Below are 17,371 nucleotides of genomic sequence, written 5' to 3'. Positions count from 1 at the left end.
GCCCGCTCTCTCTCAAAAAAATCAAAATCAAAATCAAATGAAACATAATTGCCAAAAAGTGGAAACAACCCAAATGTTCACCAACTGAAGAGGATAAACAAAATGTGGCACACCCATACAAAGGAATACTATCTGGCCAGAAAAAGAACAAAGTATTGTTAAATGCTACAATATGAACAAACCTTGAATACATTATGCTAAGTGAAATAAGCCAGAGACACAAAGGCCACGTATAGTATGATGCCATTTTTTAAAAATGTCCAGAAGTGGTAATCCATAGATGCAGAAAGAACATTAGTGGATTCCAGAAGCTGGGGAGAGGGGAAATTGGGGTTAACTCCTAATAGACACAGGGTTTCCTTTTGGGTTGATGGAAATTATATAGTGATAATGACTGTACAATATAGTTAATATACCAAAAAATACTGACTTGTACACTTTAAAATGAAGGGTTTTATGTTATGTGAATTATATCTCAATTAAAAATGGCCAACACCAAAGGAATATATTACAGTCTTCACAGAATAATATCAACAATGTCAAACTTAGTAACTACAAAATGCAACTCTGAAGAGGACTGCAGACAATTTTAAGAAAATTAGTCAGATATATCTTCTAATGCATTCTTCAGAAAAACACCTCTGTTTTTTGGACAGAATAGGTGCTGAGGTTTTGAGGACAGAAATAGCTAAGAAATGTGACTGTGTTACAAGAAAAATAATTCTGCTTATGTTATCTTTTAAATGATGATATCGATATAAAGACATTAATTTTTGCTTTAATGTAAATAGTTATGCTTTCCAAAAATTTGTTAGAAACAGCTTTTTATTTATCTGTTTTATTAATCCGAGACACCCAGGTGGGTCAGCTGGTAAAGCGTCTGCCTTCAGCTCAGGTCATGATCCCGCTGTCCTGGGATCGAGCCCCGCATCTATTTTATTAATCCACTAATAAGCCAATTTGTTGATCAATGAAGATTTCAAAAAACTTTGTAATTTTAAATTCTATATAAAGCTCTCATTCACTTTCAAAAATATCTTAGTTTCCACTATAAATTCCATGGTCACCCTACTTAGAAAGAAATAATCAAGAGTAATAAGTAATAGTTCTTTTGTAGCCTGAGGAACCAAGACACTTCACACCCTTAATGGGGAGAAGGTCCCTTCCGAACAGCTTGTGGGGCTCCTGCAGACATCTGTGTCCCCATGCTTGCCGCACTCTGCCACCCAGATTGTTCCCCCAAATGAAGAACTCCCGAAGGGCAAGGACCCAATCTTATTCCCCAGGACTTAGCATCATGACTGACCTTTGAAAGGTGCTCAACTGATGAAAGAAAAGAAATCAGGGAAAGAGGAAAAATGATCACTTTTTGTCAGTTCTGTGCTCTGTTCCTGCACCCAGTCCCCTCTGTGTTCTAGCATGGGGTCTGGGGAAAACTGGGGGAAGCCTGGCATCAGGACTGGGCTTGCCCCCTTTCCTCTCTGAGCTTCTGGGACTGGCAGCCACACTTTTCTGGACTTTTCCATAACACCTCAAACTGGGCTTCAGTCAGCTGGCCCATCCCCATGCCCCAGACTCACACCTCCTGAGCTCTGGCCCTGCAGACGTGGGCTTGCTCCCAGCACTGCAGTCAGGAACGGGTGGTCTGATGATTCTACACTACACCTGCTGGGAGTGACCCAGGCACACTGGCTGAGAAACTATGCTCAGAGGTACCACCTCAAAAGTTGATGTGCTGGGGGGTACCTGGGTGCTTCAGTTGGACTGTTGATTTCAGCTCAAGTCATAATTTCAGGGTCATGAGATCAAACCCCAAGTGGGGCTCCGGACTGGGCATGGAGCCTACTTACAATTCTCTCTCTCCCTCTGCTCCTTCTCACTGCTGGGAAGCATATGCCCATTCTCTCTAACCAAAAAAAAAAAAAAAAAAAAAAAAAGATGTGGCTGAAATAATTCATTAATTTAAAAAAGATCTTTTACATATATAAATAAAATGGTCAATAATTTCAAACATGTTTATTTCATTAAATAATTATACATATACCTCCGCGTGTATCTGTATATGTATGCTGGATTAATTTGCTTATCACTCATCTTTGGTGATGATTGTTTTCCAATACAAAACAATAAAAATGGTGAATCATCAATTATCAATGGTTAACTTGTTGAAAATAGTTTTCCCCTGGCTTTATAATTACCTGCTTAATTAAATAATCACACATTTAAATATTTAAATAATCACAGCATTATTTAATTTGTTGACCCAACTGTCAAACTAAAATAAAAACAAATTACTGTAATTTCTCCATTTTCTTTAGACTAGCTGGACTTTCAGCATTCACAGTGGCTTCAAATCTTTAAGTAATCAAGAAAAGAAAAAACAAAATATGTCTCTCTCTAGTCAGAAAAGAAAATCCCCCATCTGTCTGCTCACAGAAGTTATGGCACCCTCTAATTGGCAGAACTCCCAAAGGGCCAGCTGCTTCTCACCAAAGCCACAAGGTGTGGAAGAAGAAAAGAAAAAAAAAGAAATAAGAAAATGGGCAGAGGATGTTCAAGGACGAATATAAAATCCCTGTAGTCCTAACTCTTCTGCTAGGTGTCTGTGTGACCTCGGGCAAGTCACTTCAGCTCCCTGAGCCTCAGTTTCTTCATCAATAGGAAAATACAGCAGTTGGGCAGATTAAGCACATAACAGTGTTTGGAACAGTTTCTGACCCAGAGGCACTCAATAAATGTTACCTTGTTGTGACAGCAAATTACTTTTCCTTGGAGGCCTTTTAGATTTGATTAGGGGTAGAGAGTCACTGTGGACAGGAGATATTACGTCAGATGAAGCTGGAAGGCGGAGAGCTCCTTCTAGTCTACTAGTTGAGAAGCCCCTAATTAGAAAGAGGTTGTTATAAACTAATTACATACTACTTAAAACAGGACAAATAGGCTTCATTTTGAGTGGCAACTTAGATTACCGACGATTTAAGAGGTGGATGACTGAAGGGCTATGGTAGGAAGGATTCTGAAGCTGAGGCTTGAGTCCAGAAGCAGGAGCGATGTGATAGATGGCAGCGTCCGTCCCGAGCTTAGAAATGTGATAGCAGGTGCCACTCTTGATCTTCTGTGCACAAAAGACCCACCTGCAATGACTTTGACAAAAGAACTTCAATAGAAACTCAGACAAATAACAGTACTTCTTAAACCAAGAAATAATTTAGTAGAGAATCACTTCATTAAAAATACACACACACACACACACATGTGCACACCCCTAACAAAGAAAAATGCCAGTACTAAGAAGATACATGGCATTACAGGGACAACTCCTGAGAGATACCCTGCTTTACTGACTTAGGCCCTTGAAATCCAAGGAAGAGGCTGGGAAAGGTAACTCTGTTGGAGAGCCCACGAGCTGACATTTTCATTAATAAGTTCAATGTTCATGGAAGGAAACTTTAAGAAACAAAAAACCTCAAAAAAAAAAAAAGGAAAGAAAGAAAAGAAACAACAACCCTCTACCCCTGCCCTCCCCCCACAAAAAACCCTTCTATTATGCACAGAGAAATTAGCAGTTCAGAGCCCATAGTATTCTCCCACAAAGAACATTCCCAATAACCGCTCCCAGTGCTGGGGAGAGCTGGGCTCAGGCTGGCCTACCACAGCACTCTTAGCCTGGGGCTGTTCCAGGCAGAGGCTAAGGCTTGTGCCCTTCTGGCCTGTCTGGCACTGTCGGTGGACACAAGTCTTCAGAGGCTTCACACTGATGGGAAGATTTCAGAAGTCCTCTTATACTCCATTCTGCTTTCTTAACCAGTGCTTAACTGCCATAATAAGGGGGCTCTTCCTTTCAATGCTAATTGCATCCCCCAATTGTAGGTACAATATCTTTTTTTAAAAAAAGATTTTATTTAGGGGTGCCTGGGTGGCGCAGTCATTAAGCATCTGCCTTCGGCTCAGGTCATGATCCCAGGGTCCTGGGATTGAGCCCTGCATCGGGCTCCCTGCTCGGTGGGAAGCTTCCCTCTCCCACTAGCTTATGCTCCCTCTCTCACTGTGTCTCTGTCAAATAAAGAAATAAAATCTTTAAAAAAAAAAAAAAAAGAACTTCTTTATTTATTTGGGGGAGGGAGTGGCAGGGGGGGGTAGAGGGACAAACAGACTCTGCACTGAGTGTGGAGCCCGACACAGGGCTCTCTCTTATGACCCTGAGATCATAACCTGAGCCAAAACCAAGAGTCAGACGCGCAACTGACTGAGCCACCCAAGCGCCCCAGTACATTATTTTTAATAACCTGGCCAAACCTAAAACATACAGAGGAGTGTTCCAGTTCTATGTCCACACAGAGTAAAATATGCCTCTTCCTTTCAAATTCTGTACTGAATTTGATCAAGTGACTCAGGAATGCCTAAGATAGGAATGTGTCCTTCATGAAATTAAAACCTAATTAAGGTACTACCTCTTCTGACCAAGAGTAAAAAGGACTAGATTTACCCTCCTGCCTTCAACAACTGGGAAACTATAGAGATTACATGAAATCATGATCTTCAGACACTGGAAAACACCCAGTGCAGGACTCTTGATTTCTCTGAAAGAAGGGAAACAAAAACCAAGGGAAACAAAACCAAAAATGATTATCCCAGCTAACTGCCTGGAAGCAGCTTCAGGATCAGGGCACAGGATTGGGAAGGAAAAGTCCCAAGAGATCAGGGAGGCCAGGATGGCTAGAATTTGGGATGCAATAGTTTTGTTTCCACCAGCCAAAGTGCCCCCATGAGACAGAGGTAGTATCTTCAGAAAGGTGTTAACCTTAATAGTGTTAACCCTAAAGACTGCTCTGGACTCAGGGCGCCTGGGTGGCTCAGTGGGTTAAGCCACTGCCTTCGGCTCAGGTCATGATCCCAGGGTCCTGGGATCGAGTCCCGCATCGCGCTCTCTGCTCAGCAGGGAGCCTGCTTCCCCCTCTCTCTGCCTGCCTCTGTCTGCTGTGATCTCTCTCTGTCAAATAAATAAATAAAATCTTAAAAAAAAAAAAAAAAAAAGACTGCTCTGGACTCAGCCTAAGAAAACTTAAAGGCAGGTGCTGAAAGGATCAAATTGATTCCAAGCAACTTAACTGCACCAGAACAAAACTTCAATTCTCTCTGAATTGCCTTTAAAATTTAAAAATGGATTTAATATCAAGATTAGAGCAAGGAAGGGACAGAATAAGCACTGATTGTTTTTTTCTAGATTTGACCTCTATAGGGCTGTAAATCAAAATCTTGGTTGAAAGTCAGATCCAAGATGGCACTAATAGAAATATAATGCAATCACTTACGGAGTTTAAGCTTTCTAGTAACCACATTAAAAATAAAAAGAAACCTGTGAAATTAATTTTGATAACATACTTTTAGTCTAATATATTTAAAATACTATTTCAACATCCTTAATATAAAAATTATTTTACTTTTGCACTACATCTTTGAAATGCAATGTTTATACTTCAAACACATCTCAATTCTGACTGGCCACATTTCAAGAACTACCAGATGATGCTGTACAAAGGGCAAGTCTGAAAGGGTACTGAGCACAGGAACTTCTGCCCCTGTGAAACCCTCTCATCACTTAGGTCTTTCTAATAACCAACCCCATCCTGAGGCTCTGTCGGAGCCACTCTAAGTCAGCCCATTAGCATAAAATCAGGTCTGCTCCAAAAAGGCTCCTTGTGAAGCCTGTGTAGTTGAAGACTGGTCCAATATTTGGGTCCAAATCATTTCATTTTTCCCATAGCTCATAATAACTCTTCTACTTAACTCGAGCCACTATTAATCAACTAAAATGAAAAAATAAATTCTTAACCTTGATCTATCAGGTCTTATACCTTGATTATCAGTGGGGACCAGCTTGCTCCACTCACTGGTTTTGCCCTCAACTTCATTAAATTATATGGTAGCAATTCAGACCAAATCCCTCCCCCTAAGACTATATCATACCTCGCCTCTGTTCCTTTCTGCTTGTCACACAATGTAAGGGATGGAGACGTGCAATCAAACAGATTTCCAAGTGCTTTTCCTTCACTGAAATACCAAAAAATCTCTGGGCTCTAGTCTGCCCATTTGGCACATGTGCTGCCAGACTGCATCAGGGAAGAACTTCCTAAGGTCAGCTGTTTAGTGGCCTCAACAATATGTTCTGGAGAATGAAAAGTACTCATCCGGGGGTGCCTGGGGGGCTCAGTGGGTTAAGCCTCTGCCTTCGGCTCAGGTCATGATCTCAGGGTCCTGGGATCGAGTCCCGCATCGGGCTCTCTGCTTGTCGGGGAGCCTGCTTCCTCCTCTCTCTCTGCCTGCCTCTCTGCCTACTTGTGATCGCTCTCTGTGAAATAAATAAATAAAATCTTTAAAAAAAAAAAGAAAAAAGAAAATCCACTTAGGAAAATAGTTTAAATAACTAAAGAAAATTGATTCCTTTCTTGGAAAGAAGCCCACAATCTAGTTGCAAAAGAACTCACTGTATTTTGAGCATTACAGATGCTCCAGGAAACTCATGGCTATTTGACATCATTCATATTTTCCCCCTGCCCAGGTCTGTCTTCCCTGTATCCAGGCCACAATCTTTAAGTTCTCAAGGTTCTCTACATCCATCTTTTAGGTACCTTCCTATCTTGGATCCAGGCACCCACCATAGAGTTTCCCAGGTGATGCATAGGAAAAAACATTTCCTTTTAAGTAATTCTGTTTCCTGTTTCCTGCTGCTTATTCAGAAGACCTGTTCTTTCCTGATGCTGTTGGCCTTGTTAATGTATGTTGCTCCCCCCCATTATCACAGTGCTCACTCTTCTAAAAAACAGGCAATGCTAACTTAGCTGGTAAATCTGCCTTATCATATTCATTAGCTACCTATCTTAAGCTTCACTGATCAAATGTCCACTGTTTTCTGTCCTAGAACAAGTTCTTTTAGATCAATACAGCTTCATGGGCATCTGCTATAATGCAGAAATGTCCTCCTCCAAGTCATCGTATCTGTAATCACACTATATTTGCAGAGAGATTTCTTAAATGGCATGGCGCCTTCTCGTAGGACTTAGCTTTCAGGTCGGTAAAGGTCCCATCAAGCACTCATGCTTCCTCTTTCCCACCTGATAGAAATTGGCACAAGTAGTTTCACCAGAACCCCTTTCTGCTGACCTGTATCTATAAACTAGGTCAGATCACTTTGCTTCATTTTTCGGAGAGCCATGGGATTGCTAAAAGCAATCCCTGGATATTACCTGGTCTCAGATTACTTATTTTGAGAGGACAAGTCATTCATTCAGTAAGCTGAGCCCCTAACAGTGAGTGCCTATTATGTATCAGGCAAAAGGAACATAAAACATTTACATGGTCCTTAATCATAAAAAGTTCATAGTCTCATTATGCACACAAATAAACAAGTAGCTTTCATACAATCATGAATCCTGGCCCATTTGGCAATAGCCCACCCTCCCTTCACCAGGCCCTTCTTTTCAACTACTGCAGCAGGTGTGGTGCATTTTACCTTCTGTGCCCCAAAGATGGGGCTGCCAATCTCAGAATTTGTCTGCTATACATTATAGCCAACGGTAGGCACAAATCGGTGAGATTTAATGCCATTTTTGATCTAGCTTTGTGTTTTAGGATACACATGCAGAAATGGCCAGGAGACTCAGAGTCTTTGGTCACTAAGTCACCAACTGACTTACCGTGTTTCTTGCATCTTCTGGTGGCTTTAGGGAGAGGGAATAATAGAAACAGAACACTGCTTTGAATGCTCTGATCAGGCTACAGAGGATACGGACATACACCTGAGGATCAATCCACACTCTAACCTGTCAGAAGCCCACAAAGTTCTCTTTGAACATCACACAAAAACAGCAGTATCTTTACTTTTAACCAATTAGACCACATTCTTCGGGACCATTATGAGCAAATTACTCTTTTCATCCTATTCCAGTTGTGTCTGTTCTGTTTCACCAACACCATCAAATCACTGAGTAGGATTTACTGATTACTCTGCTGTTTAGACAATAAAAAACACACAGACCAAAGAACAGTATAGATCATTTTGTATTTATTACACGTTTAACTGAATTTTTTGCAATTACAGAATTCAACTCCAAAATAAGGTAATTAATGCCTGTTAGGCTGTCATTCTCACTTGCATTTTTCTCTCCTAAAATTTTACACAGCAAAACACCTTAAAGACATGTGAATAGGTTCAGTGCACTTTCAGTGGCTCACAATTATGAGACAAAGACCACATTTATCCATAAAAAAGACAAAGAGCTCAATATTGTACAATATTACGGACATGAAATAAAAGAGAAGAAAAAATACAATACTGCATTTTCAGCACAACTGTTTTGGTAGAGGCTAGCTGGTCACTGCTTAAAACGCCGCCGCTCTGCAGGGCACATGCTGCACTCGGCAAGCTTGGCACATGAGCGCTTGGGGACTGCGCTGCTTCCATCTGTGGTATCTTCAGAAGGACCCTCACTCGGGGCCCACGTTCCCCTGAGCCTGATCTGCTCGCCCCCACAGGGACTACTCTGGTGGGAGCCTGTCTGCCCTGTATTCACCTCCAGGTTCACGCTTGCCGTCGCCGGCCTTCTCACACAACTGAGGGTCCCCACCAGAGCTCTTACTCCAAATGTTGCCCCCTCACATGACTAAACTGCAACTGTACGGTAAAGAGATCGTCTACCCACAAAACTCATTCTCCCTACTTGAGAGTCACAGTTCCTGCAATGCAAAAAAGGTTGGTGATGCCTGATTTAGAATTTAAAACACTGAATTAATCTAGGCAAAATATATACTGCTCTGAAGTTCTTTACAATTTACTCTCTTTTTGTTGTTGTTTTTAAAACCATAAAAATATAAACATTGTAAACATTCTACTAATCACTTCAGCGGAAACTCTGACACCCTATTTTCCATTTAGTGAGTTCAGAAAGAACAAAAGTGGCACGAAGTTCCCTGTGGCAGGCCAAAACAACGTCCCCACCCAAACCTACCATTACACATGTCCCACCATTAGACAGCTCTGCTGGCCAAGCCATGTCTTTCATGACAACTGCCGCTGCCACCCCTGAACAATCTTGCAGCCAAGCAGCACTATAGTTCATTGTAATCTCTCCCAGGCGGTTGTCCGTCTGCTTGCTGGACACCTTACACCCACTGCTCCATACTCAACCCGCCTTCATGATCACACAAACACAGAGAAGTAAGGACACAAAAAATTAGAGCACCTCCTTTGCCATACACTACTCTCCTCTACAAGGTGAGAGGATACATCTTATTTCTTTGTCAGAGTAAGAGCAGAATTAGGGGGGTGTTGGTGACAGAGGTAGAAATAAAGAAGCTGATAAGTTTAGCCCCCAGTGTCCACTACACCCCAGAGAGAGCTCATACCCTTCACTACAACGCTGGGAACCTGAAGATGAATCTGATCTTCTACTCAAAAGGAGAAACCTAGACAGGAAATTCCAGTCATTTATCATTGCTCTTGTAGCAAGGTTTCACTGCATGTTTTTAAAAGCATAAAATTAACAAGGTGCTACCTTTTTAAAAACAAGTAACTTTAATATTAATTTTTTAAAATAGCACTTGAGTTTTTAGGGAGGAAAACACTAGACATGAAAAACGAATGAAATCTATCAGCTCTGGGGAATCCCCTTAGTATCTGTATCAGTTATGATTAGTGAGATAATTTAAACTGAATTCCACACCTGTGTGACAAACAGTACCAACTAACCAGAGAATTAACTGCAAGGACTTAAAATTATATTACCAGAACAGTGTCCATGGTGAAGTGTCAGAAAAAGTGAAATAATAAATATTTTCCACAGCACCATAAGATTTTATAAAATACTTACTATTTCAGTTTTTAACTTTAATGTACAATCTCAAGATTGTGGTCCATCATTCATAGTAGGCTTAACCTCTTTTACTGATAAGAGTTCTGACAGAGGCCATAAAGGCACAACTAACAACAAAAAAATGATATATTTTACTGAAGAATCTGTCTGGTATACTTAAGCAGTCACTGCTTTGGCTCTATCCACTGAGTACTAGCGGACTCAAAAAGCCAGTAAAGATGACTTTCCCATTTGTACTCACAAAATTCAGCTTGTCAAAAGGACCTAAATGGACCTAAATGGACACTAAGATATTCACCATAACTAAAATGTCCTTTTATATCTGTTTGTTTTAGTACTGTGTGCTCTTATAGGTTGTGTTTCCACATGACAATATTTTGTAAATGGCTCTGGGTTTTTAAAATAAGAATACAGTGATTCACTTTGAATTTTAAAAATAAATGCAAGTGGGAAAATAAACAAATTTTGGAGCCAAATTATCTGCAAGTATGTGTAATGAGTTATCTACAATAAAAACTATATCACAGATTGAATCCCCCCAATATCCAGCATGCTCATGGATCTCCTGAACTGTCAGTGTGTGCTGTGCCAACTTAGTTCAGTACTGATTTAAGCAAAACATAATTGAAAGTAATTACCTGCCTATCAAAAAGCTTACTGCATTCCAAAGCCAAATATGAATTAGGTTTGGGATTATCAATGCCATGTCTGTCTCCCCTCCATTAGTGCAGAAAACTGAGACTTGGCTTTACTACAAATCAGCTAGCACTAGAGGAAATTTGCTATAAAATTATTTATAACAAAATAAATATTTTCAGTCCCTCTACACTAAGTGACATATAAATCATTAGCAATTTATAACATTAGTTTAGGTCACTTTTTTGGGACCCAAACGTACTGTACAATCCTGAGTAAAAGGTTAAGGATACAGTTCCTTTGGGATCTTTCTTGATCAGGATTCATAAAGAAAACACATAGAACCATAGCTTATAATAAGCCCCGTTTTCATTAGAAGTACCAAGAGTTCTTTTTACTTTGGTAAGTACATTTATCTATGTAAACCATTTATTCTGATGGGAGTAAAATATAAGCAGAGCTTCTGCTAGGATCCCTCCATCACCTTCTGACACTGATACAGTAAATAGTCAGGAAGAGTAGAGCAGGAGGATCTAAACCACAGGGCTAGTACGTCACCATGAACTCGAAAATGCAGCAAGCAGGGGACAGATGGGAGCAGCTGACAGGCCAAAAGCCCTTCATTGCCTACAACAAAACAAAAATTAAAACTTCTTTAAGACAAAGGGACTTCAGTAGACATTTCTCCAAAGAAGGTATATAAATGGCCAACAGGCATGTGAAAAGACATTCAACATCACTGAACAGTACAGAAATGCATTCCTACTCATATCTAAGATATATATATGAGTATATATATATATATGTGTGTGTGTGTACATACACACACACACACACACACACACACTCGTATGTATGTATAACCATCGCTGGTGAGGATGTGGAGAAATTGGAACCTCTATGTACTGCTGGTGGGAATGTAAATGGTACAGATGCTGTGGAAAATGATATGGCAGTTTCTTCAAAAATTAAATATAAAATTATATAACCAAAAGAACTGAGAGCAGGGACTTGAACACAGATTATCTGCACACTCACATTCACAGCAGCATTATTTCTAATAGCCAAAAGGGGGAAGCAAACCAAGTGTCCATCAAGAGATGAAGGGATAAATAAAATGTGGTACATTCATACAGTGAATAGTAAATAGTGTTCAGGCTTAAAAAGGAAAGAAGTTTTGACACATGCTACATGAATGAACCTTGAAGACAGGTTAATGAAATAAGCCAGTCACAAAAGGACAAATATTGCATGATTCTGCTTATATGAGACACCTAGAATAGTTGAATTCATAGAGACAGAAATAAGAATGGTGGTTGCCAGGAGGTAGAGAGGGAGGGGGAATAATGAATTAGTGTTTAAAAGGCACAGAGTTTTAGCTAAAGAGGAAAAAGTTCTGGAAGTGATGGTGGCAATGGTTGTACAACAACATGAATGTACTTAATGCCAAAGAACTGTACATTTAAAATTGGTTAAAATGGAAACTTTCGTCATGTGTAATTTACCACACACAAAAAATTACTTAATAATGTCTGAACAACACACTCATTTGAAAGGTACTCATAAGAGGAAATACAGCTCTACGAAATCGGATACTCATAGAAGCTGATTTGTGTTCTGACTATGAGCAAGCCCCTATAAATACAAGATTGCCTTTTCGTAACTCTACGAACCTATAATCTCAACAACGTGAAGTCTTAGTTTCTGTTGTAGGGTCTTTAGGGCAGAAGGCAGAGCAGCTTGAGATTCTGACACTTTAACATTTTGCTTCACATCATTTGCGAAGGATAACCAGAGTTTGCCAAAGTTTTCAGTTGAGATTTTTAATGGCCTGAAAATAATTTTTAAAATTAGATTTATGTCCAGAAGGATGAAATAATTCTAAACAAACAAATACATATCAAATAACTCATGGGAATAGAACACAATCTTTGTAAACCTGGGTCCTGCAAAATTTATGTTTTAAATTAACTATGATTAGAATGTTTACCATCCTCCAAACTGATGAAAATACTGAAAAAAGATGTTATTAAAGTGTAGATGTCTTTTCAATAAATCACTCAGCTCTCTCTTTGTCTAAGTATTAGTAATTTCAGTAAAATTTTACCAAGTAATTTCATGAATCATTTAAACATAAAACTTTCATGTATACTTTGGATTTGGGGATAGTAAGACACTATCAACATCATGTACAAGAGTATGAATACAAGTATCTAGCACCTTATGTAAATTAGACCAAGGAAAGAATTTTAATAAATGTATTTTTGGAAACGGTTTATGAGGGGTGCCTGGGTGGCTCAGTGGATTAAAGCCTCTGCCTTCGGCTCAGGTCATGATCCCAGAGTCCTGGGATCAAGCCTGCATCGGGCTCTCTGCTCAGCAGGCAGCCTGCTTCCTCCTCTCTCTCTGCCTGCTTGTGATCTCCGTCTGTCAAATAAATAAATAAAATCTTTAAAAAAAAAAAAAAAGAAAACGGTTCATGAGACTGAAGATCAAATAGTGAACACTGGGTCTCTGGGGGTAGAATTCTAAGGAACTTCCAAATTCTACTTATATTTTTCTATAGCATTTGAATTTTTATAATAATTGCACACTTATTTTATAATTAGGAAAAATATTTTTTAAGGATACATAGGATTTTATTAATACACACTGAAGAACTGTTTATTGTATATATTGTACTTTTTCAGGTCACTAATGCTCGCCATGGGATACACCTTTAGTCAGAGAATATAAGTTTTTAGAAGGCTGGATTCTATCTTATACAGCACCATGCACAGAAATATATTCTTTGAAAGAGTGACAGTGTTTTTACTAAAAGATTTTAAAGAGTAGGTAAAGATTATAGCAGTGTGACACAAATGAATGGGTGAAGGTTAAAAAAATTTTATAGATATTCAGTGGCATTCTGCAATCTTGGTTCAGGCAACGTTCAATTTAAAAAATGCTTGAATACAGTAAAATTTAGGGACGCCTGGGTGGCTCAGTTGGTTAAGCAGCTGCCTTCGGCTCAGGTCATGATCCCGGGGTCCTGGAACCGAGCCCCACATCAGGCTCCTTGCTTGGTGGGGAGCCTGCCTCTCCCTCTGCCTATTGCTCCCCCACTTGTGCGCTTTCTCTCCCTCCCTCCCTCTCTCTCTCTCTCTCTGTGACAAATAAAAATCTTTAAGAAAAAAAAAAACACAGTAAAATATATCCATAAAACCAAATGAGAGCAGAAGAGTGAAGAAGTCATCTTTAATTATTCTGATAATACTGCATAGTGTCTAGTATAATGCTAAATACTGACAATATCTCTAACAGAAGTTTAATAACCTTGAGTAATTTTCTTATAGATCTCTAAAGCTTAGTAAACAGATTTTATGAAATAATTATTCAAATCAATGAACCATAAATGAGAGAAACTTTAAAAGCTTTTTTTTTTAAAAGCAAGGCAGAATCTCTGGAGTTATTTCAGCTTAAACATTACTTTAATGTTACTTTCTCTCAGAGATTTTCCAAGATTACTAATCAACCCCAGCCTAAATCAGGTCCCATATTATAATTGCTCTTCATACCATTTACTTTCTTTTCACAGCACATTTCAAAATTAGATATGCATTCATGTGATTGTTTAATGTCTCTTCCCCAGACTGAACACTCCCTAAAGGTAGGGACTGTATATTTATTATACTCCCTAGCACCTAGCACAGTGTTTCTGTCCAGAGAGAAGGCCTAATAAATATTTGCTGAATGAATGAATAACTTGAAATAACTTTCCAGAAAATATTTACCTAATGAAATCTAATAGTGATAAGTTTACAGAAAATTCAAGCTGAACAGACGGGGTATCCATCATCTGATAGTTTATAAAACCAGAAAGATTCCCTTCTGTAAAAGGTTCCTCCATCTGCACGCTATATTGAAAGGTTTTGATGCTTCCTGCTTCTATTGGGGGCAAGCAGCATCCAGGTTGCTCAGTGATCTGTAAATAAAAATAATAAAAGTACTGAAGAAGGGATCAATACAGACTATCATATGAATACCAATTTTCTACTTTATTGAAGTGATACAAAAACACACTACTGTAAGATGCTGAAAATAAACCACATCATGAAAATGACTGACAACTTTGAGAAAAATTCATTAGCACAGAGATAATTAAGAAATAGTATATAGGTAAAAGATATGTAACAAATTGCAGTGAAAATCTCTGTAAAATATAGCAACAACAATATAAAAATTATTAAACTTGTCTCTTTTGGTTTTCAATCCTGGCTAGCACCAGATGTTTAAAGCTAGGAGATTTGGCGCACCTGGAAGGTTCAGTCAGTTAAGTGTCTGCCTTCAGCTTGGGTCATGATCCCAGGGTTGGGCTCCCTGCTCAGCAGGGAGTCTACCTCTCTCTCTCTCTCTGCCCATCCCCCTGCTCCTGCTCCCTTTCTCTCTCTCTCCTCTCAGATAAATAAAATCTTTAAAAAATTAAATTTATTTTTTAAAATCCCAGGGGAGTTAAAAATGTGTGTGTGTGTGTGTGTGTGTGTGTGTACACACACACACACACAGGTGTCTTCCCTTCTCAATCTACACACTTACTCAAGCTATGGGGATAGAACTCAAGCAACTGGATTGGATTTTGTTTTGTTTTGTTTTGTTTTAATTTCCTTAATTTTTTTTTTAAGATTTTATTTATTTATTTGTCAGAGAGAGAGAGATCACAAGTAGGCAGAGAGGCAGGCAGAGACAGAGGGAGAAGCAGGTTCCCTGCCGAGCAAGGAACCCGATATGGGACTCCATCCCAGGACGCTGGGACCATGACCTGAGCCGAAGGCAGCCGCTTAACCAACTGAGCCACCCAGGCGTCCCCTTAATTTTTTATTCATAGTACCATTACCACAATTTACAGGGTAATATACCTGATATAATGAAAAGAATAAGACAAAGACAAAGCTGCAATAGATAAAAGACCTTAGGAATGTACATCTAATTGATACCACATTGCATTAATCAGTAATTGCACTTTTTGCAAACTGTGGCTATGACGGTCCTGAACAAGAAGATTTTCCTATTTAAGTTTAGTAACTTTTCTGACTTTGGATCATCATTACTTCTGTGGCAAATTTTTACAGTTCTTCTAATGCTTTTGGGACAACTGTCCCAAAGTAACCTGTAGCTTTCCTGACAACTCCTCACTCCTCTCCCGGCTAAGAACGATAGCCCTTTTCTTCTGTTTTTTTAGAACCTTTTGCTACCAAATCCACCACTTCCGCCACCAGATCCATAACCATCACCACAGGATTCCCCAAGCTTCTTCCAACAAAATGTCCCCCTTCATGGGTCCATAATTTGATTGCCGTTGTCCACTATAACTTCCAAAATCATTATAGTCCACCACCACCATAGTTACCACCTCCAAAATTTCCTCCTTCATTATGACCATCATATCCTCCACCATCACCACCATTTCTGCCTCTTTGCTGTCCATATCCTGGTCCACCAACACCTTAGCCTCCTCTACTACTATAACCAGGACAACCACCACAGTCGCCACATCACCTCCTCTATAACTGCCTCTGTTGCCACCACCTCAACCACCATAACTTCCTCTTCCACCAAAGTTTCTACCATGGCCAAAGTTAGCACCACCTACAAAGTTAGCACCACCTCCAAAGTTTCCTCCACGACCCATGAAGTTGTCAGATCCACCTCCACGACCTCTTTGTGATCCAAATGACTGCACTTCTTGTTTAGAAAGGGCCTTTTGGGGGCGCCTGGGTGGCTCAGTGGGTTAGGCCGCTGCCTTGGGCTCAGGTCATGATCTCAGGGTCCTGGGATCGAGTCCCACATCGGGCTCTCTGCTCGGCGGGGAGCCTGCTTCCCTCTCTCTCTCTGCCTGCCTCTCTGTCTACTTGTGATCTCTGTCTGTCAAATAAATAAATAAAATCTTTAAAAAAAAAAAAGAAAGGGCCTTTTTCACTTCACAATTATGCCCATTAATAGTGTGATATTTCTGAACAATTCTATCAACTGTATCATGACCACCAAAAGTTACAAAAGCAAATCCTCTTTTTTCTACTCTGTCTTCCATAACTTCTATGGTTTCAATCTTGCCATACTTTTCAAAGTAGTCTCCCAAATTATATTCTTCTGTATCTTCTTTAATACCACCAACAAAAATTTTCTTCACTGTTAGATGGGTACCAGGCTTTACAGAATCCTCTCTAGAAACAGTTCTCCTTGGTTCCACTACACGCCCATCAACCTTGTGTAGTCAGGAACACACTGCTGCATCTACCTCTTCAACACGAGAGTAAGTCACAAAACCAAAACCCCTAGAAAGTTTTTGTTTGGGGGTCTCTCATCACCACACAATTTGTAAGTATACCCCATTTTTCAAAATGTTCTGTTAAATTAACATCAGTTCGTTTCTAAGCTCAAACCACCAGAAAACAGTTCTCTCAACTGCTCTGGTTCCTTTGGATCATGGCCGCCTCCTCCCAGTGGCAGCAGCAACAGCCGGAGTGGGGCTTGGGGAGGACTGGGCAGCAGTTTTACCTCCATTTTGAGGCTGGAATCTCTTTCATTTTTTTTTTAAGTTCCACTGGTGAACTTAATGCCCATCTAGAGTCAGGAACTTCTGCCCTTGTCAGTGGTTCAGGCAATAACCCATTCAACACATTTTAGCCCACAGAAGAAACGGAGTGCATCTTGTGGACTAACTAACTCATCTACTGGTCAAATCTCATCATAACTCCACCAAGGACACCCATACAATAACGTAATTAAACATATTTCCAGAAATCACAATGGCAATCTCTTAAAGCTAGGGAAGAGGGACGCCTGGGTGGCTCAGTTGCTTGGACGACTGCTTTCGGCTCAGGTCATGA

General features: G+C 39.8%; 1 protein-coding gene and 1 pseudogene across 2 annotated transcripts in view; both read right to left on the bottom strand.

Moving 5' to 3' along the window:
- Positions 1 to 8,040: 8,040 nt before the first annotated feature.
- Positions 8,041 to 17,371, bottom strand: part of AP4E1 (adaptor related protein complex 4 subunit epsilon 1) — a 60,601-nt gene continuing 51,270 nt past the window's right edge. For both annotated transcript variants that reach the window (XM_047736669.1, XM_047736670.1), the window contains 3 exons: positions 14,279 to 14,469; positions 12,179 to 12,336; positions 8,041 to 11,132 (listed from right to left, as the gene is read on the bottom strand). In XM_047736669.1, the coding sequence (XP_047592625.1) occupies positions 10,972 to 11,132; positions 12,179 to 12,336; positions 14,279 to 14,469 (510 nt within the window). In that variant the 3' untranslated portion in view covers positions 8,041 to 10,971. The remainder of the gene's footprint in view (positions 11,133 to 12,178; positions 12,337 to 14,278; positions 14,470 to 17,371) is intronic.
- LOC125104194 (heterogeneous nuclear ribonucleoprotein A3-like) lies at positions 15,363 to 17,293 on the bottom strand (annotated as a pseudogene).

Source organism: Lutra lutra, chromosome 7, assembly GCF_902655055.1.
Source record: "Lutra lutra chromosome 7, mLutLut1.2, whole genome shotgun sequence".
NCBI lineage: Eukaryota > Metazoa > Chordata > Mammalia > Carnivora > Mustelidae > Lutra > Lutra lutra.
Note: the sequence above shows the minus strand (reverse complement) of the source record. Positions and strands in the feature narration are given on the sequence as shown.